Source organism: Crocodylus siamensis, chromosome 11 (assembly GCF_052110815.1).
Source record: "Crocodylus siamensis isolate JL-2025a chromosome 11, ASM5211081v1, whole genome shotgun sequence".
NCBI classification, from domain to species: Eukaryota; Metazoa; Chordata; order Crocodylia; family Crocodylidae; genus Crocodylus; species Crocodylus siamensis.
In genome coordinates this window covers 21,837,410-21,864,875 of record NC_143405.1, presented here as the reverse complement: position 1 = coordinate 21,864,875, position 27,466 = coordinate 21,837,410, and the positions used below count along the sequence as shown (strand labels likewise).

Below are 27,466 nucleotides of genomic sequence, written 5' to 3'. Positions count from 1 at the left end.
CCTGATATTAAAATGTTGGGTGGATGTATATTCATTGTGGTCCTGCTGAGAGGCTTGACCAGCTGCTCCTCCTGGTGTTCACAGGATCTCTCTCTGCTAGAAAAAAACAGATGGTGCACATTTCAGTCCAGTTATCTTGGCCCAACTTTATTCTCCAGATGATATTACAGAAGTGTTTTAGTGCATGCCAGCAATATCTCAGCATTTTGAGGAAAAGGAACTACTGAATGCATAGAGGCATCTGGAAAACCTTGAGTGCATTATGAATCGAGAGGGAACTGTTTCCAAAGCTGTGCTCAGACTGGCTGATAGTTGTCTGCACTGTTTGGAATGTCTTTTTATTTTAACACTTAAATTGGTTAGAGCAGAGGTGTCAGATACACAATACAGCCCACAAGCCAAATTCAGTGGCCAAAGTATCTTCAAGCACCTAATGCAACTGGATTGTGTGTTATACAAACTAAGTAAAATTCTACCACATGTAGTTTTGAGGAAAAGCTTCTGAAAGTGCAGTGAGTGTTACTGATGTTGTGCTGTCTGCCCAAATGTCTGGACAGTCTGGAACATTAATCTTATTGTCTCCCATTAATCTTATGGAGTGCCAGCTTTAAAAGCCAGCCTGTGATATACTTTAATTGTCAGCATTCATTTCTGAACAAGTTAATGAGAAAACAAGTAAGTAGGAGGAAGGAAAGGAAACAAAATGCAGAAACACTGGTGGTGGATGGGGAAAGTGTATGTTTTCATTGAGGATGCTGACTGTGGCAGTAAGACACTGGACAAGTAATACATGACAGTAATTGAAAGTTCAGTTACTAAATAAAGGTCACCTGGGCCTTTATGGGGCTGGTTGAGCCTTGAAGGTCACTGCTGGTTTTGGCTCTGCTGGAGGTGTCTTGGTTTTAGGCTGTCCCTCAAAGGATATGGAAAGCAGCATGTGACCAAAAGTTTTTTTGTATGTTTTAAGTGGGGAATAAATATTTTATTTCAAATGGCATTTGGTAGTAGGCAGTGATTTGAGGCATAGATCCAACTACTTTATTTGAATTAAGAACTTTACTATTCTGCAGCTTTGTGTGTTAATTACCATACTGTGCACTCTTCTTAGGATCTAGAATAAAATAGTTCTTCCTGCTAATAACACTAGGACTATTATTCTCATTCTGCAAAGACACAAGCCAAGGCACGGCAAGGTGAAATATTTCTCTGACTGTTGGATAGCAAAGGTGGAACAGGAAAAAACCTGACAATCCAAACTTGCAGACTGACAGAGAATAAAAAATATCAATTTAAGCAATGATTTAACAATAATCGATACTAGTTATTTAAATGCTGCAGGAAAACTGAAAGAATTAATTGAGCTGAATAAAGTAATGACTGTCTGCTGAGAGTTTCAAGAAAGACTGATTATGCCCATGCCCATCAGCCCCCATTATTATACAAATAATAATATATGTCAAGAAATGTACAGGAAATGTACAGAATATACAGGAAAAGGGGCCTTTGTACTTAAGGGGTGGGAAGTCATGTGGTGTTCTGAATAAAGTTTCACCATGTGTCCAAAACTTGGTAATGCTAATATAACTGCACACTATACCTATCTTAACATTGAGGTCACAAATCACATGGGAGCACATCTACAAGCAGCCACATTAAATCACATTAACTACTCTTGTATCTACACTCCTTTGTCATCTTACTGTGCTTTGTAATTTTTGAGCACAACACTAAGATGTCTCCTAAGTTCCACTGTGTACAGTGGAGCTCCTCAAGGGACTGGTGTGCACACTAGTCTCTCATTCAGAGCATGTCTCTACAGGCAGTAGAGAGAAGATGGGGAGGATAAAGGATGGGAAACAGGAACAGGGAATTCATTGCAGAATTGCTGCTGGCAGAGTCCTGAGGCTTGCACTCCCAGGTCAGTTCCAAACATACCACAGAAAGGGGAGGGCAAGAAGGTGACTAGAGCTGGTATTGATTTCAAACCTGGACATTCAGCAGAGCTTCTAGGGCCACAGTGGCCAAATGGTAGCTCGAGAGCTGCATGCAGCTTGCTGGTGCTGTACTTGTGGCTCTTGCCCCAGCCCTTTTGGACTGCCAGTGCAGGCGCCAGGCTACCAGGGTGGGGACTGCAGAGGCACCTCTTACCCAGGGGTGCGCTCCCCACGGGGAAAGCTGGAACAGCTCAACACTCAGCATCTCCTTCCCCCACCTCTGCTCTCTCACTGCATTGCTCAGCACCGCCCCCCTTTTCCACTGGGTCACTCGGCACCCTCACTGCCCTGCCGCCGCCACCCCCCAGCTCTTGAACTTCCTGTGGAGGATCGGATGTGGCTCCCAGGGTAACTCTGGCCACCCCTGTTCTAGGGTCTGGCTGGACTGCTGCAGGGGGCTAAACTTAGGGGCTTAGCATAAAAGTTTGCAGGTATGGACTTGTGGACACTTAAGATCAACCCTCCCAGTATACAGCTTAATTAATACTGTTGTTTCTGCATCCATGTGAGGTGGTGATCCTCAGTACCTTCCCTTTTGATCGCATTGCCTAATCCTGCAAAAAGTTGAGCCTCTCCTGTCGGTTTGAGATGGCTGCTGAACACTTTGCTTGCACTGCGTGGGACTCGGAGAACAGCTGAAATGCCAATATGAATATTTTTTCTTTACCTTCCAGGTATGTTGCACAGCCAAAATAAGGGCCTCAATCATAACCAGCTCCTGGCAAGGGTGAGTGAAGACAGAAAGTTAGGACCAACAGTAAAGCACCTCCGAAGAGAAAGGAAACCACACCCTTGTTGCCTTCAGAAGCCTCTCTACAAAGAGGGAGATATATTCCCCTATCCGAGGAGCAAAAGAAGCTGAAAAGCAGCATTGGAGAGTAATGTCTCCCTCCTCTTGGTGTTGCCTACAGCGTCTGTCCCCTAGCAGTAGGTCAGGCCCACGGAAACCTGGGAGACTTCTGGGGAGACATGGCGCTGGGCTGCGCATCACACCTGCTGTGGGGATAAATAACATGCTTTGCTACAGGAGGGAGTGGGCCTGGTCACATCCTGCCTCTCATATGGGAAATGTCACTGGCATCCATTGGTGGGTGGGGTTGTTTTCCACTTGCTGTTAGTGGGTGCCCCTTGCTCCCATCGCAAACCTGCCACCACAAGGCACGTGCTGGAAGTCTGGACCCGCCAGCTGCCATCCACACAGGGACTGAACCCCTTGGAGGAAAGGGGCAGGCGCAGCTACTGAGCACAGGAGTGAGGGTAGAGTGACCACACTTTCAAAAGGGGAAGGTGGGATACACGCCTGCTGCCCCCCACCACTGCCGCAGCTGGACAAGAGCAGCGGAGCGGAGCGGTGCGGAGCATGGGACTGGTCTCGGCTGCCCGCTGTGGGCTCGGGGCTCCCTGCCCTGCCGCCTTTTCCTCGGAAGCCCTGCGCAGGAGCTGGGGGCACAACTCCATGTGGCTGCAGCCAGGCAGGCCTGAGCACCTCAGCACCAGCACGGGGCTCCTGGGGCAGGGCAGCAAGGTGGGGAGCCCCAAGCCTGCAGCCTGCATCTGCCCCTGCCCTGCACACACATCTGGGTGTACAAGACACACACCTAGCGCTCCCCGGACGCTGCCAGGGAAAACCAGCAGCTTCCCATCCCTGTGGATGCTGCAAACTGGGAACAACAGTCATGCAGCCCAGCACCAGGACTCCCATTGCGGGACAGTGTCGTCTAGTTAGAGACAGGTGGTCGTGCTGGGGGGGGCCGGCCTCTGCATCCCACTGTCCTGGGCCCTGAAGTCTGGAGCTGCAACCGGGTGAAGGAGAAGCCCTGGTCATGCCCTGAACCCTCCCAGCCGGCCTCTTCTCTCCGCGGGGTCTGCCCCTGGAAATGTGCCCTGAGCCCTAATGACCGTTCGTTGACTGCCCCCCACCCGGGGCGGGTCCGCGGTTGTGGCCCAGGTCGCACTGGGCTATGTCAGGCCTCCCCAGGCCCGGAAAGCTTGCCCCAAGCAAAAATGGCGGCCGCCAACGGCTTCACTGCCTGGTTTTGCCCCACACAAACAGGGAGGCGCGTGAGGGGGGGAAGGGGGCGGACGTCATTTCTCTCCACCGTCTACAGGTTACGTTTCCTGTCTCCATTCAGAGGTTTATGTCCAATCAGCGGCCGCCAACTCTCCCGTCTCGGTATCCCACTGACCAATGAGAGAAGGTAGCGTGTAGGACGAGGAGGGGGACAGCCAATGGGAGCCCGCGGCGTGTGGGAAGCGTCAGGTGCAGCCAATGGGCCGCGGCGGGGCGGGGCGGTTGTCAGGGCGCCGGGAACGGGGGCTAGTGCGCGCGGGCTGTAGACGGGGCCGGTGCGGCAGGATGCGGGTGGACACCGGTCTCTGGGCGGCGCTGGCGCTTGTGCTGCTCCCGGCCGCGGGCCGCGCTCTGCGCGACGGCGAGTGCGAGGGTGAGTGTGGCGGCGGGACCCCCATCCGTGCCCGGGCTCGGGCTGCGCCTGGTGCGGGGCGAGGGGCTGGGAAGGCCCCGGGCGCGGTGGCCCCGCGGGGGCGGGCAGCTGCTTTCGGCGGCACGTGAGATTCTCGGTCTCGGCGGCTGAGAGGTGGAGGCGGCTTCGGGTGCAGCTCAAGCAAAGCCAGCCCCCTGGAGGGGCACGAATGGGGGCTCTGGTCAGCGGTCCCTGTCTCGGGGGCCCGCAGAGCCGCTGGGTCGAGCCCAGGAGCCAGAGCTGCAGGCGGAAGGCTTTGCCCACAGCAGGGGCACTTGCAACACAGGTTGGGTCGTTGCACCTCACTGCCACACAGGTGGCCAGCCCTGACTGAAATGATACTGCCATAAATAATCTCATAAAAAGCCCGGTTAAGTGCCACAGGGCTGGCAACATTGTTCTGGTTCGGGAAATAAACACATTAACCTGGATCTGGGTGCAGCTCAGAGTTGGACTGTCCCTGGAGCAGCCTGTGTTGTGCAAGGGCCTCTCCGCCAGCTGAATGCCACTAGGTAGGGACGTTTCCAAGTACGGACGCAAGGTTTGGGTACCTGAGTCGGGAACTGCTTACCTGGAGGCACCGGTCTCAACATGAGATCCAGAGCCTGGAGTTCTCTGCTGAGGAGGAGCACGTCTGTCCAGGCACCGCTCAAAAACCGAGCAAAACCCACCGCTTTTTTCTCTGCAGACATGACGGGAGGTGGGGGGGTGCTGCTATCTCGCTAGGTAATAGCCTAGTGCTGGAGCGCTCATCTAGGAAGTCAGATCTGGTTCACATGCGCATCATCTTGAAGAGGCTCCTAACCACTAGGCTTCATATTGGGTGCCACTCTTTTCTCCCCATCCAGGTTTGCCCCACTGCAGAGAGGAAGGTGGTGCCAGAGAGGCCAAGCAAGAAGGACCATGTTTCTGTAGCGCTAGAAGTTGCTGGGATTGGAATTGAGGACAAGGCTCGCAGGATTGTTTTGGTGTCCTCATCCCTAACCCACAGTCCTATAGTGGTATAGCAAGTTCCCTGGGCAATTTGGATGCTACCATCCAACTGATGCTCTTAACTTTTAAAGTCTTTATGGGCTGGAGTCAAAAGAGAATATGGGTGCCTGTATTGTGTTAAAGTTGGGCTCCCTCTTGCTCACGGCCCTTAAGTCTTACATTCATTGCTGCAGCACAGTAACGCAGCTTCTGGTGGGATTGGGAGGGTTACACTGCCCACCATCACCTCCCAGCTGCTGCTTAGGCAGCTCCTAAGAATGAGAGAGAGGCTTGAGCCCCTTAGGCTGAGCAGAGTTTTGAGCTGTCCATTTCCAGAGCAGGTGCTGTGACCACTAGGCTATTTAATAAAAAATAGGTAAAACTAACATGCGTGGCTTGGTTTTAAAAATAAAGCAGCCGTGACTGTACTTTTTGAAGGTCTGATCCTTGCTGATGTGCGAGGTGTGTTCAGAGCACATTTATGGGACAAGACTCTCAAGGGAATTTAGTATCTGAATCCTAATCAGATTTAAGCAAGAAAAAAATGCCTACCTGTTCACAGTGGGACAGAAGCAGCACTCAAGTTGCCTGAAAATCTCTTGGACTGAAACAGGAAGCTACTTTATGAATTCAGGTGACATCAGGCTTGGCTTGTGTGTGAAGGGTGTGTATGTGTTTGTTTCGTTGAATTGCTGGTTCGCACTTGGGTAGAATTTAGGCATGTACTTCATTTTGATCACCCTCTCTGCCTTCGGGAATTCCCTTGGATCCCTTAGAACTTGGGTTCAGTTATTATGCTGCAAGTTCCTGTATCACTTGAATGATTTTGAAAGTCTCCCTTCTACAAGCTGGGTCACAGACCAAAAGAAAATACCACAGTGCAGTATTTCGCTGTAGGGATAGGTGGGGGAAGTAAATATAACCAAAGGACCAACAGTCTGTTGGGTCCCCATATTTGGAGTGCAGCCTTAAATGTAGTTTCACAGGGTTCATGTAGTTTTGCAGGAGTCCATCTGTCAGTGTACCCCCCCCCCAGTGTCCTCCCTTGACTTTGGAATTCAGTGTAAAAGCAGCTAAAGGCAGTAAGGGTCAGCTAACTATTGAGAGTCTTATTTTTAAACCTGAGCTGATTTGATCTGAAGTCACTGAGAAGAAATCAACTTGGAATCTAGTTAGATGCAATTACTTTTCACTCCTGGACAGCTCTGTTTTTAAAGCTCTCTATGGTCATCAGGTTATTTTGGGAAGGAGGTACAGTCTGTATCTTTCTGATTATTGGTGGATCTTTCTCCTCAAAAAACCATGAAAAGTATGTTTGACCCACAGCCAAAACAGTATACTATTATTGTGTAGGTAACTCCATACAGCACCCTTAAGGTGACCCAGCTGGCCACCACCCAAGAAATTGCTGGGGATTTCCCTGGTCTGCTCCATTGAAGTAGGAGGTGTGTGTTATTTCTGAATAGTGAAGCCAGGGGCTTCAAAAACATGGATCATTAAACCCCCCCCCCCTTTTTTTCCCTTGAGGTAGATAACATATTTATTTGGAAAAGGCTGGCAATCCTAAAAGTTTCTAGTACTAAACTTTATATAGAAAAAAAAATCTGAGGTTAAACTTTAAAATCTTTTAAAAAACCCTAATTCTTCCAAAACATAAACTTTGCTGTCACCTTTAAGAGAAGTCAATATGCTGAGCTAACACCAGCATATAACAACTATGTAAACCCAATCACCATATATTTCTTCTATGCATCCCTCAAAAAATAACAAACACTTCCGATTTTTGATTCCCTAAAGCCAAGACGTTTTGGTTCTGCGTAGCATAGGGAGCTTGAATTTAGAACTACTCTTCTAGTCTGCCCTTTTAAGGGTCTGTCTTTAGTGAAACCTGTAAATGGTTTCCATTTCATTACAATATTTGTTTTATTATGTAGTGACATGGAATCACAGGCTGAAGAATATATGGTGAACCTTGTGCAAAATGATCTTTAGTATAGAGCAGAGCAGTCCCAACTAGCAGCTCATTGGCCACATGTGGCCCCTGAGAAGTTAAACTGCAGCCCCTGGGCTCCTGGTTCCAGGTGCTGCCCCTTTCCCCCTTTGTCATTTGCTCCTGCTGAGTCCTCAGGTTCCCCTCTTTCATCTAGCTTTTCCCTGTCTCCAGCCCTGGGGGTTGGAGTGATCAGTGCAGCCTGTGGGACTGAGGGAGCCCATGGCCAGACATGGAGGGACTGAAGGACCTTGCATGGCATCTGTGTTATGGGCCACAGGAGTTGCCTGCTGCAGGGTGGTGGGGCCAAGAGTGATGCGACAAGGGGAAGAGGTACGGATAATGCCTGGTACTGCATCCGTGTGCACTGGACGTGTCTGTGGTGTGGCAAGGGGATGTGTTGTACAGTGGGTGGGGGGAGAGGCAGGGGTGGGGGATCATGCAGTGCATCAGGGACTTGTGTGGTATGACTGGGTGGTAGGGACTTGTGTGATGTGATGCGCATTGTGCGGCTGTGGGTCCTGTGGCCCACAACCACTCAGAAGTTGGACAGTCCTGGTTTAGAGCAGTGATTTTTCAATCAGGATGCTGCAACACTTTGTAAGGGTAATAGTATTTCATAGGTTTTATCTCTAGTTATTGACTTATATTTGGGGGGGGCAAAAAGCTGGTTTGTGTATTTGTTTGTTTTTGTTTTTTCCCTTTGTAATGAAGTACAAAGTAACCTATACAGGTTTGACTTATGGAACACTGTAGCATAAAAACATATCAGTGATGTGTTAGCTAGGAGGCTGTTGTACAGCTCTAAGCTGCTGAAGCATTACAAATCTAAGAGCACTTCAGAAGAAGGCAGAGTTTGAAGTGTTTTTTATGTATGTCAAACCAGTTTTACTATGGCACGTGGATGGTTTCAGCAGTTGTTCTTGGTTATTGATGCAATCTGTGCAAAGTTTGTTCACAAAACCCTCTCCTTAGTTGCTTTCTCCCAAATGCTGTTTGCCGATTTGAATACGTGGTGCTAATCTCTGTCTGTCATTCTTTCCATCTAGTGTGCGTTACATTCCTGGGGAGGTTCTATCAGGGCTTAAACGACCTTAATGCTGAGTTCACACCAGCCAGTGTGGAAAAGGAACTCTTAAAAGCCTGTAAAGAGGCAAAAGGCAAAGAGAATCGATTTGTAAGTAATGCTGACTCTTCACAAACTCTTTGAGACAATAGATCTGTCCCCTGTGGGAGGTGAATGGAAATGACTAGCTGAATGCCACTGAACATGCATGTAGGTACAGTGTAGTTACCCTCAAGCTGTTCTTCCTAACTTTGAGCACAATCTGTAATGTGGCTTGTAAAGGGAAGAAGGTAGTGCAATAAGGACTGTTGTCTCTATTAGCTCTCTGGTTGGTTTGATCATATTTCTATTTGTAATTGAAGTGCAAGGAAAAAATTATGTAACTTTTTCTGTAGTACCTTTTATGCAGGAGATGTTGCAGTTGGGTTACTGTTGAACCACTAAAGCCTACTAGATGGTCAACTAAAGTGAGACAGTTAACTCGGAGAAAAGCTAATTGAGAACGGGCCAAACTATTCCCAAAACAGTGACCTGAGGAGACTTTGGAGTAGAGATGTTCCGGGTGTGCTGGAGGAAATGCTCTAAATTTGTCCTTGAACAGAGAAGATTCTGCCCTCAATTGAGATGAAACATTACTTGGAAGAACTAGGATAACCTCTCTTAAGATCATTGAGCAGTGTAATGGAAAATGAGTTTGTTCATTACCCTTAGACTAGAGGAGTAAGAGGCTTGCATACCCTCAGCTTCGACAGTACATCCATGAGAAATCTCATGGACTTATTCTATAATAAGAAATCCCAAACAAAACTTTGCAGAGAGGAAAGGGACCAAGAAAAAGAGTCAAATCCTAAAAATGCCATTTGCCTGCTAATCTCTAACACCTCTTTTTTCCCCCTGTCTTCTCTCTAGTGTTATTACATTGGAGCCACTAGTGATGCAGCCACAAAAATCATTAATGAGGTGTCAAAACCCCTTAGTCATCACATTCCTGTGGAAAAAGTCTGTGAGAAACTGAAGAAAAAAGACAGCCAGATCTGCGAGCTAAAATATGGTGAGTTCAGGTAGCTTTTAATTCTCTGGTTCAGAGGTTGGCAACCTTTCAGCAATCCCCCTGCCCAACCCCTTCCTTCCTCCTCCCTTACCCTTGGTTGAAGATACTTAGTCCCTTTGCAGAAAGAAACAGCTCAGGCCAGAGAGCAACAGGAAGGGCTGTTCCCCCAGGCAAGACTGAACCTTTCCTGGGCTGACTCAAGCCTGTGAATGGAAGTAGGATTTTGAAAAGAGAAGAAACGGGGCGTCATCAAATATAACACAACACATTTTTCTCCAGTTAAGGAGAAACTAGAAGCTTTATTAATATGATAGGTATCTAGCACTATATTAGGAGCTTAAGATCAAACGAAAAACCAGTATAATTATTGGAACATGCGATAATTTGCTAGTTAAGTATATAAAATTAAGAAGTCACAACAAACTAGGCAAAAAGTGGTCAAAATAGTCAAAAGCTATTATGTCGCAAGTCCTGTAGTCATTACAGTTAAATATACATCTTACTCAGATTTGTAAAACAAAATCTAGCCGCCTTAAGCATCTTCCCAGTACCTGCAATACTTCACTGTCAGTCATGTCTATGCCTGCTTTAATGTTACTACACCTGAGTTAAAGATTTTTATCTAGAGCTAAAAACAGTCTGCAGGGTTGTGAAATGGAAGAGGCATATTACCAGGAATGGCTAGCAGATAGCAGAATTGCAGAAGAAAGGGTAGTTTGAATAATGGAATATCAGGAACATTAGATAGGGGGTTGTTGACAACTGTAGAGTAGGGAGAGATTTTCCTTTAAAAAAAAAAAAAAAAAAATCCATGCCCCAAGTCAGATCAGCCCAATCAATTCCAAATCTGAGTCATTCAAGAACCATATGTGGCCCTACTACCGGCAAACATCGTCCACCCCAGCCTGGGGCTTCAGATGTTTCCAAAACCTTTGGTGGGCATCCTACGTGCAGGCCCAAGCCTGGAGACGTAGGGTTCAGATGCCACTGAGTCTTACTTGCCCCCAGCCGTATGCCTGCAGGAGCAAGGTAGGGAGGAGTCTCCCGTTTCCGTGAAGTTGATGTATAGCCAAGATCATCCCACTGGAAGTTAAAGTGGGAGGCTAACTATGCATTACCCTAGTCAGGGTACTGCCTCTTGCCAAGGAAGTGGTTTTCCCCTGCCAGTAGGAAAACCATCTTAGTGGTCATGGTATTTCCCCTGTAGAGTGGAGAGAGATTAGCAGGAAATGGATAGATACTGAGCCAGGAAATCAGTTGACTTCATGAGCACTACCTGTATAGAAAGGCACCCAGTGTCCTTCCCAGGTAGTTGGTTCTAAAGTTTGGGTGGAGCAGGAATCAAATGGGAGTGCAAATGCATTCCTCCCCTGTGCTGTTCCCTCTTGATCTGCCCCTGCATGGGCCATAGCTTGCAGACCCTGTGTCTAGCTAACTGATGAGTGATCATGCTTCTCTGCAGCATAGATCATCGATTAGCAGTGTAGCATGCATTGGGTTCTTTCCATGGTGCATATTCTCTTGTAAACTAGCTTTGAATTGGCATCTTTTGAAAGCTAATGGAATTGATCTACTTGCTCTTGTGTTTCCTTCAAGATTGCTGACAGAACTTGGTTTTCTGTTTGTGCTCTCACCAATGTTTGTTCTGTTGCCTCAACCCATCATGTCAGCTAACATTTCTGATTGCAACTGGAAATGGGCTGTTATGGCAGAAACTAACCCAGTTCTCAATTCTGCATGTATTGTTTATTATTATCATTATTCCAAAGCCTTAGTCTTTAGTTGGAATCATTAGTTCATAAACTAGTATTGGGCAAGGTGGTTTTGAAGGAGCAGTATGTGTCATTGTAGACTGTATTGATTTGTATTTATTAGGCCTGAGGCTATTGGCAGCAAGGCTCCTCATTGCCAAGGTGCATCAGAAGAGCTTACAAGATGCTAATTTTATTTTAAGCAATTCTCCTTGTTCAGTGGAAGACTGGCTTTAATTTTTACCTCACTGAAACTGCTCACATTGGTCAAAGATGCTCAAACATTGGGATTTTTTTTTTTTTTTTTTTTTACATTTGAACCACTTAAGTTTCCATGACTACTATCTCCAATCTTGCTGATTACTCCCTTCAAGTTACCTTTTTATCTTGGGGGACAAACAAGGAGAAAAGATGACTGAGTTGGCTTCATCTACTCTTATCCTCGCATCTATTTCTGATTTTTCAAATCGGTCTCTTCCTCTTGTTCATTCTCCTTGGGTATGCTTGTGCTTTGTAAGCTTTCTGGCATGCTTTGTGTATCTTAAGACCATATCTTCCCCAGAGAAGGCAGAGGACGATTTTGTTATCTTTACTATAATAAAGTTTACTGTTCTGAAGTTAGCCTGGGTTTAAGAATTCAGAGGTGTCCCTAAACCACATGCCTTTCTGTAGCACAAAATCCCTTGTCCTTTCCCTCCTTCCCTACTGCCAGAACTCATTCCATGCCCTTTTTAGCTTATGTGGACTCCTCTAACTCTTCTCTGGTCTTTTTTTTTTTTTTTAAATCTATCCAGTTTTTAACACCTGAAGTGTGCTTAGTCTCTTGTTACTTTGCCCATCTTGTTCTTTCCCCTCCATAATCTTAACTGATTCCATGTCTTTTGTACCTAACATTCAGCTTTCTTATCAACTGTATCTCTCCTTTTCTATCAGCACTTCACCTTTTAATTTTTTTCTGTCCTGCCCTCTTACATTATGCCTGTTCACAGTTGTTACAGTTGCTCTGTTCAACAGCTGTGTGTGTATGTCCTGGTTATTTGAGCTCTTGAGCACAGTTCCTATTTGCATTTTCTCCCTTCCTGCCCTACCCCATTCTCTTATTAAATTGCAACATAATGCCCTTGATAGTTTTTTTTTTTTTTAAGCCTCATTCTGCCTTCCCTTTCCTCTTTATATTCTTTTTCAGTATAATGTAGATTGGGGCAGAAACTTTCAGAGCACAAGACCTTTCTTAGTGAAAGACATAAGGAAGGTAGGCAGTTACTGAAAGGATCAAGCCAGTAGTCTTGTCTCATAGAGAAGCTGTCACAACCCTAAGAAGTGATTTTTTTTTTCTTTACTTTTGAGTTACTGGTGTTCCTTTCTTTCTGCAGACAAACAGATTGACCTGAGCACTGTGGACCTGAAGAAACTGAGAGTGAAAGAGCTGAAGAAGATCCTAGATGACTGGGGTGAAACATGCAAGGGCTGCGCAGAGAAATCAGACTATATACGTAAAATCAATGAACTAATGCCTAAATATGCACCAAAGGCAGCCAGTTCACGGACGGATCTCTGACCACTGTGGCAGTCTCCATCCTGCTAGAACCTCACACAAATTACATTAACCTCTCTATTTTGTTTCTTAAGCCTTTTTTGTAACTTATTTAAGTGGGCTCCCACTAGTGTCAGACTTGGAAGTGTGGAGCAATGTGTGAAATGCTGGTTTCACAGCCCCCATTTTGTCTCTAGTTTGTATTTCTCTTGCCTCTGGTTTGCTTTAGGACATCACACTATGTATGGGATTTTTTTATTAAAGTAAAAAGAAATCTACTCTTTCTGGGCCTTGTGAGAGGGTTGAGTTTAGTTCTGTGGAGGTCCCTGCATCTCTCATCTCCAAACTGGACAATCAGCCGTGCAAGCTGCTTCCTCTGGTCGCTGTCCTGGGCAGAAGTTGTGCTGCAGTTGTTTCCTTGTGTGACTCCTAACCCTCCCCCAGCCTGCTGCACAGGGTGGCACCAGAACCACCCCCACCCCCTCTGCCCAGCTCTCCTGCTGCAGCCACCTTGTGCCACTGCCGAGGCCTTTGCGAGGAGGTGCCCGAGGCAGCACCAGTCAAGCGGCCTGAACTTCACTACTTGTCCTTTAAAAGGCTGGCCTGGGGCTGGAAGGGCCCTGCTCCGTGTTCCCGCGGCAGCGGGGCAGGGGCCGCCTTCTCAAGCGCTCAGGTGACAGCTGCTCGGTCTCGCTCCCCCGCACACGACGCCGGAGCGACCCGCGTTGCACGTGTGACGGCGGCAGGGCCGTGTCCCACGGTGGGGGACGGGGGGTCGCGCGGAGCGAGGCGGCGGCGGTTGTTGCGCACGTCGCCGAACCAAGGCGCGGCCGCGCGGAGTCGGAAGCAGCCTGGCCCGGCGCAGCTCTGCCGAGGCAGAGGCGGGGCCAAGGCTCCCAGCCCCGCCCACCACCCCCTACTGGTTGCGCCGCGTCACGTGGTGTGGCCCGGGCGCTTCTCCCCTGTCACGTGGGCCGGGCGGCGGGAGCCGGCGCGCGTCTGACGCCACCTTGCGGCGGGCGCGGGGTGATGACGTGAGGTCCGCGCGGCGCGGCGGCCGGAGCCGCCTTCGTTCCCTTTTGTCCAAGATGGCGGCGGCCGCCGGAGGCGTCTCCTGAGCCGCGGGCCCCGGCGCCATGAAGCGCGGCAGCGAGCGGGACTCGAGCCCGGCGGGGCCGGGGGGGCGCGCCGCCGCCGCCGTCGCCGCCAAGAGGCCCCGGGAGCGGGAGCGGGAGAGCAGCAGCCGGCGGGGCCCACACCGCAGCTCGGGCGCCTCCCGCAGCAGCCGGGACAAGCCCACGCCCGCCGGCGGCGCCTCGACCTCGGCCTCCGCCTCGACCTCGGCCTCGGGCTCCGGCTCCGGCTCGGCCTCCGCCTCGGCCTCGGGCTCCGGCTCGCGCAGCCACCGCGGCGATGAGCGGGCCGGGGGCGGCGACTCCAACCACCGGCCGGCGGGCGGCGGCTCGGCCTCCAGCGCCCGCGGCAGCACCCAGGCCGCCCCCTCCTCGTCCTCCTCCTCGTCCCGCGCGCTCGCGGTGCCCAAAGCTAAGGCGCTGCCCGGGGCCGTGGTGGCGCCGTCGCTGCTGCTGGCCGGGCCCCCGCCGGGGGCGGCGCCGTCACTGCTGCTGGCCCCGCTGGGCGGCTCCTCGGCGGGGCTGGCAGGGGAGCCGCCTGGCGCCTGCGAGTACAAGACACTGCTGGTGAGCGGGCTGAGCGCGGCGCTGCCCGATCAGCTGCTGGAGGACGGGCTCTTCCGCCTCTTCCAGCGCTTCTCGGGCGGGGGCGCCGGTGACATCAGCGTCAAGCTGTCCCACACGCCCGAGCTCGGCCGCGTCGCCTATGTCAACTTTCGGCACCCGGGAGATGCCCGCGATGCCCGCCGCCACGCCCGGGCGCGCCAGCTTCTGCTGTATGACCGCCCCCTCAAGGTGGAGCCAGTGTACCTGCGCGGCGGCCGCCGGAGCCGCACACCGCCGCCTGCGCCCTCACCAGAGCCCCTCAGCTACTTGCCACCCATCCATGGCACTTACCAGTACAAGCAGCGCTCGCTTTCGCCTGTTGCCAGCCCCTTGTTGAGGGAGCCGAGACCACGACATGCCCACGCAGCTGCCGCCGCCTTCGCACTGGAGGCAGCTGCCATCGGGCTTTCCCGGGAGCGGGAGCGGGCGCTGGACTACTATGGGCTGTATGATGAGCGTGGCCGGCCTTACAGTTACCCCATTGTGGCTGAGGAAGACTTAATGCCTGAGGATGACCAGAGAGCTACCCGGAACCTGTTTATTGGCAACTTAGACCATAACGTCTCGGAGGTGGAGCTGAGACGTGCTTTTGAAAAATACGGCATTATTGAAGAAGTGGTGATCAAGCGCCCAGCCCGGGGCCAAGGTGGAGCCTACGCTTTCCTCAAGTTCCAAAACTTGGACATGGCGCATCGGGCTAAGGTGGCCATGTCTGGTCGGGTCGTTGGCAGAAACCCCATCAAAATTGGTTATGGGAAAGCCAACCCTACTACGCGGCTGTGGGTGGGGGGTCTTGGTCCAAGCACGTCCCTGGCTGCCCTAGCTAGGGAGTTTGACCGCTTTGGTAGCATCAGGACTATTGACTACGTGAAGGGGGATAGCTTTGCTTACATTCAGTATGAAAGCTTGGATGCTGCCCAGGCTGCCTGTGCGCAAATGAGGGGCTTCCCTTTGGGAGGACCAGAGAGGAGGCTTAGAGTGGATTTTGCCAAAGCTGAAGAGACAAGATACCCCCAGCAGTACCAGCCTGCACCACTCCCAGTGCACTATGAGCTGCTAGCTGATGGGTACAGCAGGCACAGAAGCCTAGAGCAAGACTTAAGGGTGCGAGATAGGACTCCTCCACATCTCCTGTACTCAGACAGAGACAGGAGTTTTGCAGAAGCAGATTGGGCCAGTCCTGCCAAAAATGCTGAACGCAGAAATAACCTGGAAAGCTACAGCAGGTCAGTGCGCAGTCGGAGTGGAGAACGATGGGGCAGTGACAGTGACCGCAATGTGCCCAAGCCATGGGATGAGCGGCGGAAACGCCGAAGTCTTTCAAGTGACCGCGGAAGGACTACTCATTCGCCTTATGAGGACAGAGGCAGGACAAAGGCCACAAGTGGGCCAGCTTCGGATCGCAGCCCAGAGAGGGCTCGCAAAGAGAATCACACTACGGAGTCTGGAACGGAGAAAGAGCAGAGAAACTCCCTTCAGAACAATCAGCACGTGGCTGAGGAGAAACCCCATCGTGAAACTTCCGATCCTCCCCAGTCAAAAAAGAGGGACAGCGAACGCAATCATCGAACTGGCGAATCGGAATCAAAAAGTCACGAGGAGCCAAAATCTGAGACCAAAAAATTAAAGAATTTATCAGAATATGCTCAGACACTGCAGCTTGCTTGGAATGGGCTGCTTGTGCTAAAGAACAGCTGCTTCCCCACGTCTATGCACATCCTGGAGGGAGACCTAGGTGTCATCAATGGGCTCCTTAAAGACCATTCATCTGGTGGGAAGTTAACACAGCTCAAAATCGCTCAGAGACTTCGGCTTGACCAGCCCAAACTGGATGAAGTAACTCGCCGCATTAAACAAGGCAGCCCCAACGGCTATGCTGTGCTTCTGGCTACCCAAGCCACCCAAGGAGGGGCAGGGGCTGAGGGGACCCTCCCTGTTGTGGAGCCTGGCTTGCAGCGTCGGCTTCTCAGGAATCTGGTCTCCTACTTGAAACAGAAGCAGGCTGCTGGGGTGATCAGCCTGCCTGTGGGAGGGGCGAAGGGCAGAGACAGCACAGGCATGCTTTATGCTTTCCCTCCTTGTGAATTCTCTCAGCAGTACCTACAGTCAGCACTAAGGACATTGGGAAAGTTAGAAGAAGAACATATGGTGATAGTTATAGTCAAAGACACTGCCTAACCCACACCGTCTTTTCAGATTCCATGTTTTCTTTGTGTGTCACACAGCCCTGTTGTTTTTAAGGCCGATCATTTTGGTGGAGGGCCAAGAAACCTCAACCAAAATTGTAAGATCTTTAGTTTCTAATTAATTTTAATCCCATTTAAATAGAGCCCATTTTATTTGTTTTTAATAACGTGGCACTGTCTTCTGTGTTCTGTATTTTTATTTTTTAACTGTATGAAATGTCAGTAAAGCCTTGTTCACTGATGGATTTTTAATCTTGTGCGGCATCCTGGTTTTTGTGGCCCAGCAATAGCTGTTTCCCTCTCCCACCAAGAACTAAGAGGTGATAGCTCCAGCTCCTTAGTTTCTCAGACCTGTCCCCAGCAATGTTTATAAGAGACTGAAGAGGTAACTTTTTTTTCCTATCCTGTTTGCCTTTAAAATTTTACTTTTTAAGTCTTGAGGCATTCCTGTTAATTCTCCAGTAGTGGACTGAGGTTTCTGAAGCAGAGAAGTATCAATGAGGTAAATCCAGATCAGGAGTAGGATACGGGTGATTTTTTTTTTTTATCCATAGTTTCTTTTGGGCGTTTTCATTTAATGTCTGTTTGACATTTGGGAGAGATATTTAGATGGGGGAGTTGAAGCTATACAGTCTGAGAGCATCTGATATACTAAAAGTCGTTCACAAAATAAGTGAAGATGAAAGTTTGACATTCCTGGCATTTTTAAGATGGGGAAAAATCAAGTGGGAGAAAAGAAAAGGGGCTTCCCTATTGGGAGAGGGGAGCCTCTTAGGTCTCTTTTATATGTAGCAGAGAAATAAAGGACACAAACTCTATTTTTTGTTGCATTGGAAGTGCCCTTTTGAATGGTTGATTTTTATCTGAACAGCTTTATTGACAGGTGAACTGGAAAGTTTTTGCTTTAGTTAAAAACTTTTATTTGCAGGAGAAATACCCCCTTGTCTTTTTAAAACATACCTGTAAGTTAATGCACTTAGACTTCCTAAGAGTCTAGGAAGCCCTACTGCTGTAAGAGCAATGGACAAGGAAAGGAAATTGGCAGGTAGGGAGAAATGATTTCTTTATGCCTTGTTCTGTGGTATATTGTGAGGTGGTTCACTGGGAGATAATCTAGGGTATTTGTAGCTTGCTTTCTCAGTAGCTTAAAGTGGGGAGAGTAACTCTTTCAAACTATATTTAAAAATAGGGTTTTGTTTTGTTCTGTTTTGTTTTTTTAATAATGACTGTTGACTTGGGAGTCTTGGAGAAGGGGGATGAGAAACACTAATTTTGCAGTTTGTCTTTAAATTCCCATTCTTCTTCTGTTGTAAGAAAGTAAAGCAGGAGTTCTGGAAGAAATAGTCTCCTTTGCACCAGGTTTGCACCATGGTGATGCATGATTGATTGTTTATTTTAATAAAGGAAGGTATCATCAATTTTCTTCTTTTAAATATTTAATATTTCTCAGCAGGGTAATTTAGTCTAAGCAGAGCTTCACGCTAATACCAGTATACTGCGGCTGCTGCTCAAGCTAGCTTGTGTAGAGGTAGACTCAGTACCTCTGAATTGTGTTTGTGGCCATGCTGTTAGTTACACTACAGACAAAGCTGTAGAGTAGATGGGCTATCTGTGGCTTCAGCAGTTATAGGAACACAATGGCTTTTATCTGCGATTGTGTCTTCTGATGCCTCAGAAGTAAACCATTGTAGCCTTTAAGTATAGTTTTCAAACAAGTGCTGTTTAATATCACTTAAGGCCAGAGGTAATAGCTTTCATTGACGAATACCCTTTGCATTAAAGGCATATGCTGTTGAGGGATGTTCATAGGTACCAACCATCTTGGTGTCTTTCTAGCAGGAGGGGCTGCTGCTTTGGTTGCTTATGAAAGTGTGGCAGCCACTGCGCATTAACAGATCTGGGAGGCTGTGAGGTTTGAGAAGTGGGTGACAGAGGCAGAAGATACCTTACATCTTTGAGTCCCTTGAAGGGCCAAAGAAACAGTAATTATTTTTTTATTTTAGATTCCTCATGCTTTAGATTTGTGGGAAGGTGCTTTGTGAACAGGCTTTTGTTCTCGGTAAGTGTTGGTTGGTCTGCTGGCTGTTTGCTGTGTACTTATGAACCAAATCTCTCATTTATAGGATCAGGAATATGTTGGTATCCTGGCATTGTAAACGTTCAGACATCTCACAAAATTAAAAAAAACATAGTTACTGTTTAAAAAAAGTGGCTGTTATGTATCTGGCATCACATGTATGCAAAGTTAGTGCTGAATTACATAAGGACAAGGCCCGTGTTCTAAGGGCCTTGTACTCCAGCTAGACATCATGAGCTAGATCCTAGCCAGTCTCTTAAGGTACCTCCACTTGGGTGCTGCAGTGCTTAAAATACAGACAGGCACCTTGCCTTGGGAGGGTGATCCACATTGCCACTTGCTTGGTGTCCAGGGTGTCCTCTAAGGGCGAGGCAGTCCTGTGGGTGAGTAGAGTCCTGCACTCTGGTTCATTTTCATGACTGGCTCCATGGAGGTCATCCCAGTGATGACACCTAAGCAGTTCCATGGCATCCCATTTAGTTGCCTACAAGGTCGGTTTGAATCTGACGCTATGTAGCCAAGGTGTGTAGTGGCGTGGGGGGCAGGGAGTTGCAAGGAAAATAAAAGACTAGTGCATAGGTGCTGTTGGTTCCACGAGTGTGTAACTGCTTATCGTTCTGTCTGGGTGTGCAGTGAACTCTTTCTTGAGGGCACGAGCCCAGGGAAGATAGAAGAGGTTAAAGTCCAGGGTAAGCCAGGAACTGGGAGGGTTGGTGCCAGGTAATTCTCTGCCCCTTTCCCACAGCTGATAAAAGGGGCTTGGGGCTATCTCATGCTGGGCTGTAGATGGGTGGTTCTCTGGGGCTGTGGCAGTTGAAAATGTTGCAGGATGCCACTAGCTGGCTGTTCTGATGGGACATGGAAAAAAGGGCTGATAAAGGAAAAATATTGGTGGCAAACTATTTGGGTAAGGATTTTACTTCCCCAGTACAGAGAAGGCTGTCAACTACAGCAGCTTAAATTCTGTGTCATGCAAAGCTGTTTAAGTTGGTGGTAGGAGCTATGGTATAGCCAAAGTTGCAATTATCAGCATTGGCCTCACAGCTGTTTTAGTAATAGTTCTGAACAAGATTTACCATTAGAAGTGGTCTGCTCCTCCCAGAACCTTTATGCCATTTCAGCCAACAGTTTTGGCTCAGCAGGGGCTGTTAGAATTTGTGTTTAAGCTGTGCGTCCATTAGAGAACGGTGCTGGCAGGAGAGACCAGCCGTGAGCGCTTATTACTCAGGGTTGTGCGTTTTAGAGATGCTGCTGTTTGGTTCTGCTACACTCCATAGGCACTGTGCTAAACTAAGTGTTGAAGTATAACTTTGAGCTGTATATCATCCCCCTCCCCTCCATTTCAGAAAGGCACCAGTGAGGGTAGGGGGGGTCCCTGGTAGTGGGTGTGCTGTTTGTAGTGGTGGCTGGAATGACACAGTCAGTGCACTGGGATGGTATCCTGCATGGATGAGCTTGGAGCCTTCAGCACATCAGTTCTGTGCTGACATGGGTCATGCTGTTCCTTTATCAAAGGTGTCTGGCTTGTGTCCCTCTGGGTGACCATAATGAGGAAAATTTGTATTTTTTTTTAAATTAAAAGGCTGCACTAAACCACCTTCTGTGGAGTGTAAAGTGAAGAGCAGCATGGTTAGGCCCTGCTGCTAAGGAGACAGCAAAGACACCAATATCCTCACAAGGGAGCATTTCCATGTGCTGTTTCACATGTTCTTTGTAGCTCCCATTTCTGCATCACAGGGCAGGGATGGAGAGAGGAGTTCTGCTGAACTGCCTGGCTAGAGGAGCATCTAGAAATGGAGGGCTCATTCCTGCTAGCCCTAGAAAGGATACAGGAGGGAATGCTGAGAACTTCAATAACCGTAAGTGCTCCCTATTTCAGTGCAGCTTGAGCAGCACATGCCAAGCACCCATTTCTCTTCCTCAACATCTCTGGGCTGCAGAAGGATCTCCGTTCAAGCTCACAGCTTAATTTTGGGTGTGGCTGTAGCAGAATGGGGCACAGATTTTGAAGTATTTGGTACCCCAGCATGTTTCCTTTAGACCCCATGACACTTAAGGTGTGGACAGAGCTCATTTATACCTGATTTAAGGGGAGTTTTGTGTTAGGGCAATTTCATCTTAAATTGTAGATGTTGTTGCTTGTGTCATATTCACTGCCAGCTGGCCAAGACTAGAAGAGCAGAGAGAAGGCAGCTGGTCAGAATGAATCAAGTGTTGCCTCTGTGTTGCCAAAACCTTGCATTGCATCTTAAAAGCTGAGTTCAGGCTACCTAGATCAAGGGCCTGCCTGTTTCAGTTTGAAGAGTCAAACATGAGGGGCTTTGTAGCTGCCGGATAACAAGTGTAAAATTTTGCTCTCTTGTACTCACTCCCCTCCAGCTGCTGAGCCTCATGAAGACAAACAGGCACAGTGCATCTTCAATGTGTCAGCATCCATTAGAAATTTCATTTATTATTAAAAAGGAAAAAAGCTCTTACCAGCTCTCTCCTGAATGTGTTTATCCAGTTACAATGGGGAAGAGAAGCCCTCTCCTCTAATGATATTGCAAGGAAAGAAAAACATGCATTGTCCTTTGTGCAGAACTTCCACTGGGCATCCTCCAGCCTGGAAGCCCAGGCAGATCCCATGCTAGTCTGATACTGAAGGCAAATTCTGAGAATGCTAAAACCAAGTTTTATTAGGAACTTTTCGGTGCAGAATGTGTTCTTAAGCCCAGGCAGTAACTGAGCTGGCCTATTTTGTCTTGGCTGACCCTCAAGTCACAGAAGCAGGTTTTTTTCTAAAATCACAGTAACCTGAAAAAGTTTTAGGCATTGTGTAGTAAAGTCAAAGAAGAAACTAATGCTGATTTTTAAGGTGGGGACATTGGGCTTTGATACTCCAACAAGAGCACCAAATTAATTTACCTTTTCTGTCATCAAGCCACAAGACAGCAGAGACCCTTCCAATGTGTGATCTTTACCATTTGTGCTGCAAAGGAAGGGATCAAGCAACTCCCCACACAAGCCAGGCTGTGCAGAGCCCCAGTGTTCACAAAGGTCAATGTGGTTAACTGTGTTGGAACTGTTCAGGTAGATCTTAAACAAGTCTGGCATGATAACATGTTTTCAAATACTAAAGCGAAAGGGGTGGGGTTTGAAATTCCTCTCTGTAGGGTGACCAGGGCCCTACTGCAATTAACTGAACATGTTTTAATTGAACAGTCTGTATAACTGTAGCCTGGCTTAACCTGCTGCTCAGGGTGGACTCCAACTACCTCACCCTTCCTTGTGGCAACTCAGCTATTAGCTACAAATCCCTACTCGTCTCCCACACCAAGCTGCTTCTCAGGCAACACCACTCTCCTGCAGGTGCAGAGAGGACTATTTTTTCATGGGTGGGAAGGCAACACATGGCAACCGCTCACAGCCATAAACAGAGATGGGATTTGGATTTTATTTTTTTTTTTTAATAAATACACTTTACATTAAAGAAAAAGGCCTTCAATTTGCAGTTTCCACACAGAGGGCAAAAGGGAGAAAAAAAGATTAAAAAACTTGAATCACAAAGGAAGGGCTCAAGCTTCTTCCCAGAGTCCCTTCTCTCTTACCAGGCTTTCAGCCTCCTGCGAGAGCTCCTAGCACAGCAGAACTCTCTGCTTCAAACAGCCTTTATGTTCAGTTGCCAAGCATCCCCTGGGCTTTTTCCCTCTGGGACAAAGGCTACCAACACACACAGGCAGCAGACAGGGGAAACGCCTGTTTTGTTTTTTTTAAAAAAACCATTTAAAATAAAAATATTCTCACTCAGCAGTTTTAGAAACCATGATCCTCTCACTTAATTTAATAGTTGAGTAAAAATGCCTCTTTTTGTTATTTTAAACAATTTTTCTCCCGGCACCTACCCCATGGTAACAAGGTACTACATTAATACAAAGCTCATACCTTCTTTACTAGAACCCCTGCCTTTTTTTTCCTTTTTTTTCTGATTTTATATAAAACTATTTCTGTTCTTTAGGAAAGAACTTTATACAAAGAAAATATATTGTGAAATATCTTCAGACGTTTCCTTGCAGAGTCATCTCAGCCTAAAATTAAAAATAAAAAAAAGGCAGAGAGAAAGAGGCCTAACCCCGGTCTCTTTATTGGAGAGCTGTGGCCATAAGCAAGAGACTAGCTCTGACTCAAACCAACACAGCAAATGGGCTGGAGTTCCCAGGGCGTCCCCAGGAGGAAAGGGTAGCGATGCTTCAGATTTGGTCTTCCATCTTCTGGGAAGGGAGTTTCTCCTGCCGCCAAGACCCTGCGTGATGGTCACTCCTCACTCATTCAGAGATAAGATTATGTCGTCTTCCAAGTCAGAGTTATCTGAACTGTCAGCTGGAAAGGGGACAAAGAGATTATGTATTTGGTGTACAACAGAGAATGCAGCTGTCACATCTATTAACTAAAACCACTTATTCAGTTATGAAAGATCACCACCACCTGCTTGGGACCACCAACCAATTAATCCCGTACTACCAGCAGCTACTGCCTGTAAATGGTGCTCTAAATGCATCAAGAACTGCAAGCCTGTAAACCCTCCTCCTCCCTCATCTCATTAAAGCACTGATTCTAGGGATTGGTTTGGTTTTACCTCGGAGATTTACATTAGCTGGCAGGACTCCATTGCTAGGTTTCACCAGCAGCAGATTACTCACACGAGTCATTTGCACAACTTACTGGAAACAAACAAAGGCTCCAGTTCTTGCTGCCATCAGGATGGGACAGATCTGGCCTTGCAATACAGGATTATTACAAAATAGGCACCTGTCACACATGTTCCTACAGTCAACTGAGGTCTACCCGAGTCCATTACAGAGGAGCCAGAGGTCCCTCCCTTGACCATACACGTACAAAAGACCCCATGTGAAAGCAGCACAAGCGAGTACACAAACTCTGGAAGTGTGTTACATTCTCAGCAAAAGTTCCCACCTAAATCCTTATGTGGCAGGTTAAACAGACAGGACCTCCCGCAGCTATTTTCTTATCAATCTTCCCCTCCCACACTGTACACTAATGGGACCTCTTCCCCAGGAAAAAGGCAATGATAGCAGTGTTGCTAACACTTCCCTCCCAGGATTCACAAAGTGCTTTTCACTAAATACAAAGGCAGAGCACTCAAGTGACCTGCACAGAATTTTTAAAATGTAGGATTTTGCTGGATTTTGTTCTGTGATCCTAAACAGAAGCGGCAGCTATTCAGTTTCTACACACCTACTTTTCTTCGTTTTAAGCAGTGAAGTCTGGCTTCCATCAGTATTGTTGGGTACTTGAGAAAGTAGCAGGAACATGAGCCGAGTTCTGCCTCACCAGAAGTGGTGCAAGACACAGGCATCCTTGTGACAGACACACTTGGGTCTGCTGAATAGTGCAGGGAGCCAGACTCCTAGGATTTTCCTCTCAGCCTGCTGCCATGTCAGTTTTGCTAGTTCCCTACAATGCCTCTAAAAAAGGTGTAAAAGAGAACAGATTTTCTAGGAGGCTTTGTTTAACCTTAAAGAAACAGACTGCAGCAGCAAGGGCACCTGCCCCACTTCCTTTCTGTGGGTCCCTTTAACGCGTGTCAGAGAAATGGGGCAACAAAGGTTTGTTGAAGAAATCAAAAAGGTGGCATGGAACAAAGAGGTTGCTTCCTCTGCAGGTCCAGGCCCCCGGAGGAGCACCAGCTGCCCATTCCTCAGCACCTTCTCGTAAAAGTAGCCGTCCCCGTGCCATGGCAGCCAGCATGGCCCCTGAGCCATGAAGCACTGCCGGCAAACAGCAGGTACACTCATGCAATGAGGGAATGGGTGAAGGACGGGGAGTGTGAATGCACAGAGAGGGAGAGAAGCAAAGTAATGAGCTGGGAGCAGGGAAGGCAGAAATACTGGAAAGGGGGGGTGGGAAGGGACGGAAGAGCTGCGCTGAGCATGCCTCTCCCCAACCCCATGGGGAAAAGGTGCTTCTTGACTCTTCAGCCCAGTCTCCTCACGCCCCCAACACGTTCTCCGTTCTGAGCCATCACCAGCCCCAGCAGAACAGGCCCCTCTGGTATGTTTCTGAGCTAGTTCTTGTCAGTTCTGGGGTTGCAATACCTCCAGACTGGCCCCAGAGCCACCTCGGGGACCTATCACCACTACCACGTGGGACAGCACAACCAAGTCCTTCAGTACAAACACAGACATCCTAGTACAAAGCTAAACTTTGCAAACAGGTTCTTGTGACCTGCCAGGCAACCACTCACACCCCAGCTTGGCTGTGGTGGTTTTAGATGCATGTGGAGCTGTGAGTTATTTAGCAAGACCCAGGGCACTCTGCTCTACGCTGCCACTCACAAGCAAGAAGTTCTTTTCAAATGAGATACTTTGCATCCAGGTGCCTGAGGTGAGCCTGAGGGGCAAGCTGAGGAGAAGTCCAAGTGATTTCTCCCATTGTGCTTCCTGAGAGCACTAGCAGGAGGACACCCTAGTGACCAGACTGCGAAAGGAGAGTCTGCAATCTCCACAGCGAAGGCAGCACCCAAGGTCTGGGCACGTCATGCTCTTTCATGCAGGCTCCTGACTGAAAGGGGGAAGGTAGGGAGGGGAGCAGGGATGAGAGCAATCTCTGCACATTGTTTTACAGATTGCTCCCAAAAAGGCAACAGACCCTCCTTTCAAGCACAAGCTTGAAGCCATTCACATCCCCCAATTTCTGGTGTTCTTTGAATTATAGCATCCCCCCTGCACATGAGCACCCCGAGTATGCCAGCTTCTTCGAGGTCTATCCAGAAACACCAGCGGAGGCTCAGGGGGTGAAGCACAAGAGTGCTATAATTTAAACCCCCACCTCAGGAGGGTGCTGTCCAACCACTGCTCTAGGTCAGGGGTGTCAAAGTACAGGACAGATTCAGCCCACAGAGCCTCCCTCTCTGGGTTACCAAAGGTGCCAGAAGTTGGGCCCTTTGGCCCTCCCTGCTGGGCATGTCCATTGGTGATGAACCTGGCTTGCTGCTACTGGACCCTGCACTACTACTACCCCCACTAGACCCCGTGCCAAAGCCACCACTGGACTTTGCATCGCCCCATGCCATCACCACTGTGTTGGCCACTGAGGGAGCCCTCACATCCTGGGTTGGACCAGATCCACAAGGATCACCCTATGCCACAGCCACTGCCATGTTGGCCACTGTGGCAGCCTTTACACCCCAAATCTGCATCCAGCCCAGGGCTCCACATGAGTTTGACACCCCTTCTCTAGGTGGACAACTATAGGAGGAGTTAAAGGCTCACTGCTAAAGCAAGGAGTTTCCAATTAGACTGCAGCCTCTGAGAAGAGAAAGATAACTATTTTTTTGGCTGATAAGTATGGGAAGCAAACAGGACATGGACCACACTATCCTCACAAAGCTGAGTCCATTATAGATGAGCCAAATGTCCCCCCTTGACCACACATGCACAAAAGACCCCGATACAAACAGCACAACTACAGTATATAGATTCTGGAAGAGCAAGTTACATGTCCAGCAACAGACCCCAGAGATGCCACAAGGGGCAGCTAACCACCACCATGTGAGCTCCATCCCCCCAGGTGTAGGCATCAGATGCATCACAAGAAGTTGACTGGTCAGCAGCTCTCCATGTTATAGTCTGAAGAACAGAGCAACGTCATCTCAAAATTAAGCAGTAGACCCTGAAGGACCTGTAGCAAACCAACCCCTGCCTTTGATACTCACGTGGTTTTTGTGAATGCTGGGAGCAAGGGAGATGCACTGGAGTTTACCCACTAACAAAAACTCCCCATTATACTACACTCTGGCTAGTCTCTAAAGAGGAACTGTACCGCTTCTATTCAGCTGTCCTTAGGAGCACGGTGCTCACCACAGCTATGTCTATAATAGGCCAAAACACATCGATACACTCTGGAAGGTGCTGCATCTTACCGTGACTTTATCGCTCGCACTGCATCATTACTAAAAATGATTAACGGAGGCACAACCCGCTGCCACGTCTGGTCACTGCAAAAGCAAAGACCAGCAGGGGGAGCCACAGCACAGGCTTCCAGGGAAGAGCCAACCACTGCTGCCCCTGCTCCTGCTCATTACGCTGTGGGTCCAGGCCTCAGCCTCCTCATTCCCAAGGCCCAGGCAGCTACTTTATGGCACTTTTGGACACTTCACATCTCCTTTGCGCCTTATCTACTTTCAACACCCCTGTCCTCTCAAAGGAACAAGTGGGCAACAGATAATTTTGGAGGGGTGAGGGGTGTTTGGAAGGGGCACACGCACTACAGTGTGAACTAGTCTTAAGTAGTGCCACCTTCTACTTCTCCCCAGTGTGACCCCGCCATGCAGTTAATGACCTCACACCACAGGGAGGTCTACCTTAGTCTAGCCCTGCTGTCTAACGCATGTGAGCATGAGGTTTGCCACGTACTAGTCAGGCTCTGGATTCTCTGGTTTCTACTGTCAGGCCATGCATCTAAATGCATAATCCTCTTTAGCTACCATGGCCTGAAAATTAGAAGCTCCTTCCCAATCTCTACAACCAGGCATACAAGCAAACTACTGTCCCTCAGGGTAAAGTTGTAGTCATGTTCCTGGCTGTCAGATGGTCACATCCTCTCCTGCAGTTGCCTCCCCATC

The 27,466-nt window shown here is 48.5% G+C and overlaps 3 protein-coding genes across 4 annotated transcripts in view; 2 read left to right on the top strand and 1 right to left on the bottom strand.

Moving 5' to 3' along the window:
* Positions 1-4,280: 4,280 nt before the first annotated feature.
* MANF (mesencephalic astrocyte derived neurotrophic factor) lies at positions 4,281-13,119 on the top strand. The gene is made up of 4 exons (XM_090023033.1): positions 4,281-4,438; positions 8,489-8,616; positions 9,415-9,556; positions 12,681-13,119. Exons 1-4 carry the CDS (start codon positions 4,351-4,353, stop codon positions 12,863-12,865), a joined length of 543 nt encoding a protein of 180 aa, XP_089879159.1. The 5' UTR covers positions 4,281-4,350; the 3' UTR covers positions 12,866-13,119.
* A 729-nt stretch (positions 13,120-13,848) lies between these two features.
* RBM15B (RNA binding motif protein 15B) lies at positions 13,849-22,109 on the top strand. Its single transcript, XM_090023032.1, has one exon. It carries the CDS (start codon positions 13,978-13,980, stop codon positions 16,756-16,758), a length of 2,781 nt encoding a protein of 926 aa, XP_089879158.1. The 5' UTR covers positions 13,849-13,977; the 3' UTR covers positions 16,759-22,109.
* Positions 22,110-22,255: 146 nt separating this feature from the next.
* The window catches only part of DCAF1 (DDB1 and CUL4 associated factor 1), a 99,267-nt gene continuing 94,056 nt past the window's right edge, over positions 22,256-27,466 (bottom strand). For both annotated transcript variants that reach the window (XM_090023030.1, XM_090023031.1), the window contains exon 24: positions 22,256-23,202. In XM_090023030.1, the coding sequence (XP_089879156.1) occupies positions 23,144-23,202 (59 nt within the window). In that variant the 3' untranslated portion in view covers positions 22,256-23,143. The remainder of the gene's footprint in view (positions 23,203-27,466) is intronic.

Coding starts and splice junctions, on each gene's coding strand:
- MANF (XM_090023033.1), top strand. CDS start 4,351: ATGCGGGTGGACACCGGTCTCTGGGCGGCGCTGGCGCTTGTGCTGCTC. Junction 4,439..8,488: donor GCGCGACGGCGAGTGCGAGG/GTGAGTGTGGCG, acceptor CTTTCCATCTAG/TGTGCGTTACATTCCTGGGG. Junction 9,557..12,680: donor GATCTGCGAGCTAAAATATG/GTGAGTTCAGGT, acceptor TTCTTTCTGCAG/ACAAACAGATTGACCTGAGC.
- RBM15B (XM_090023032.1), top strand. CDS start 13,978: ATGAAGCGCGGCAGCGAGCGGGACTCGAGCCCGGCGGGGCCGGGGGGG.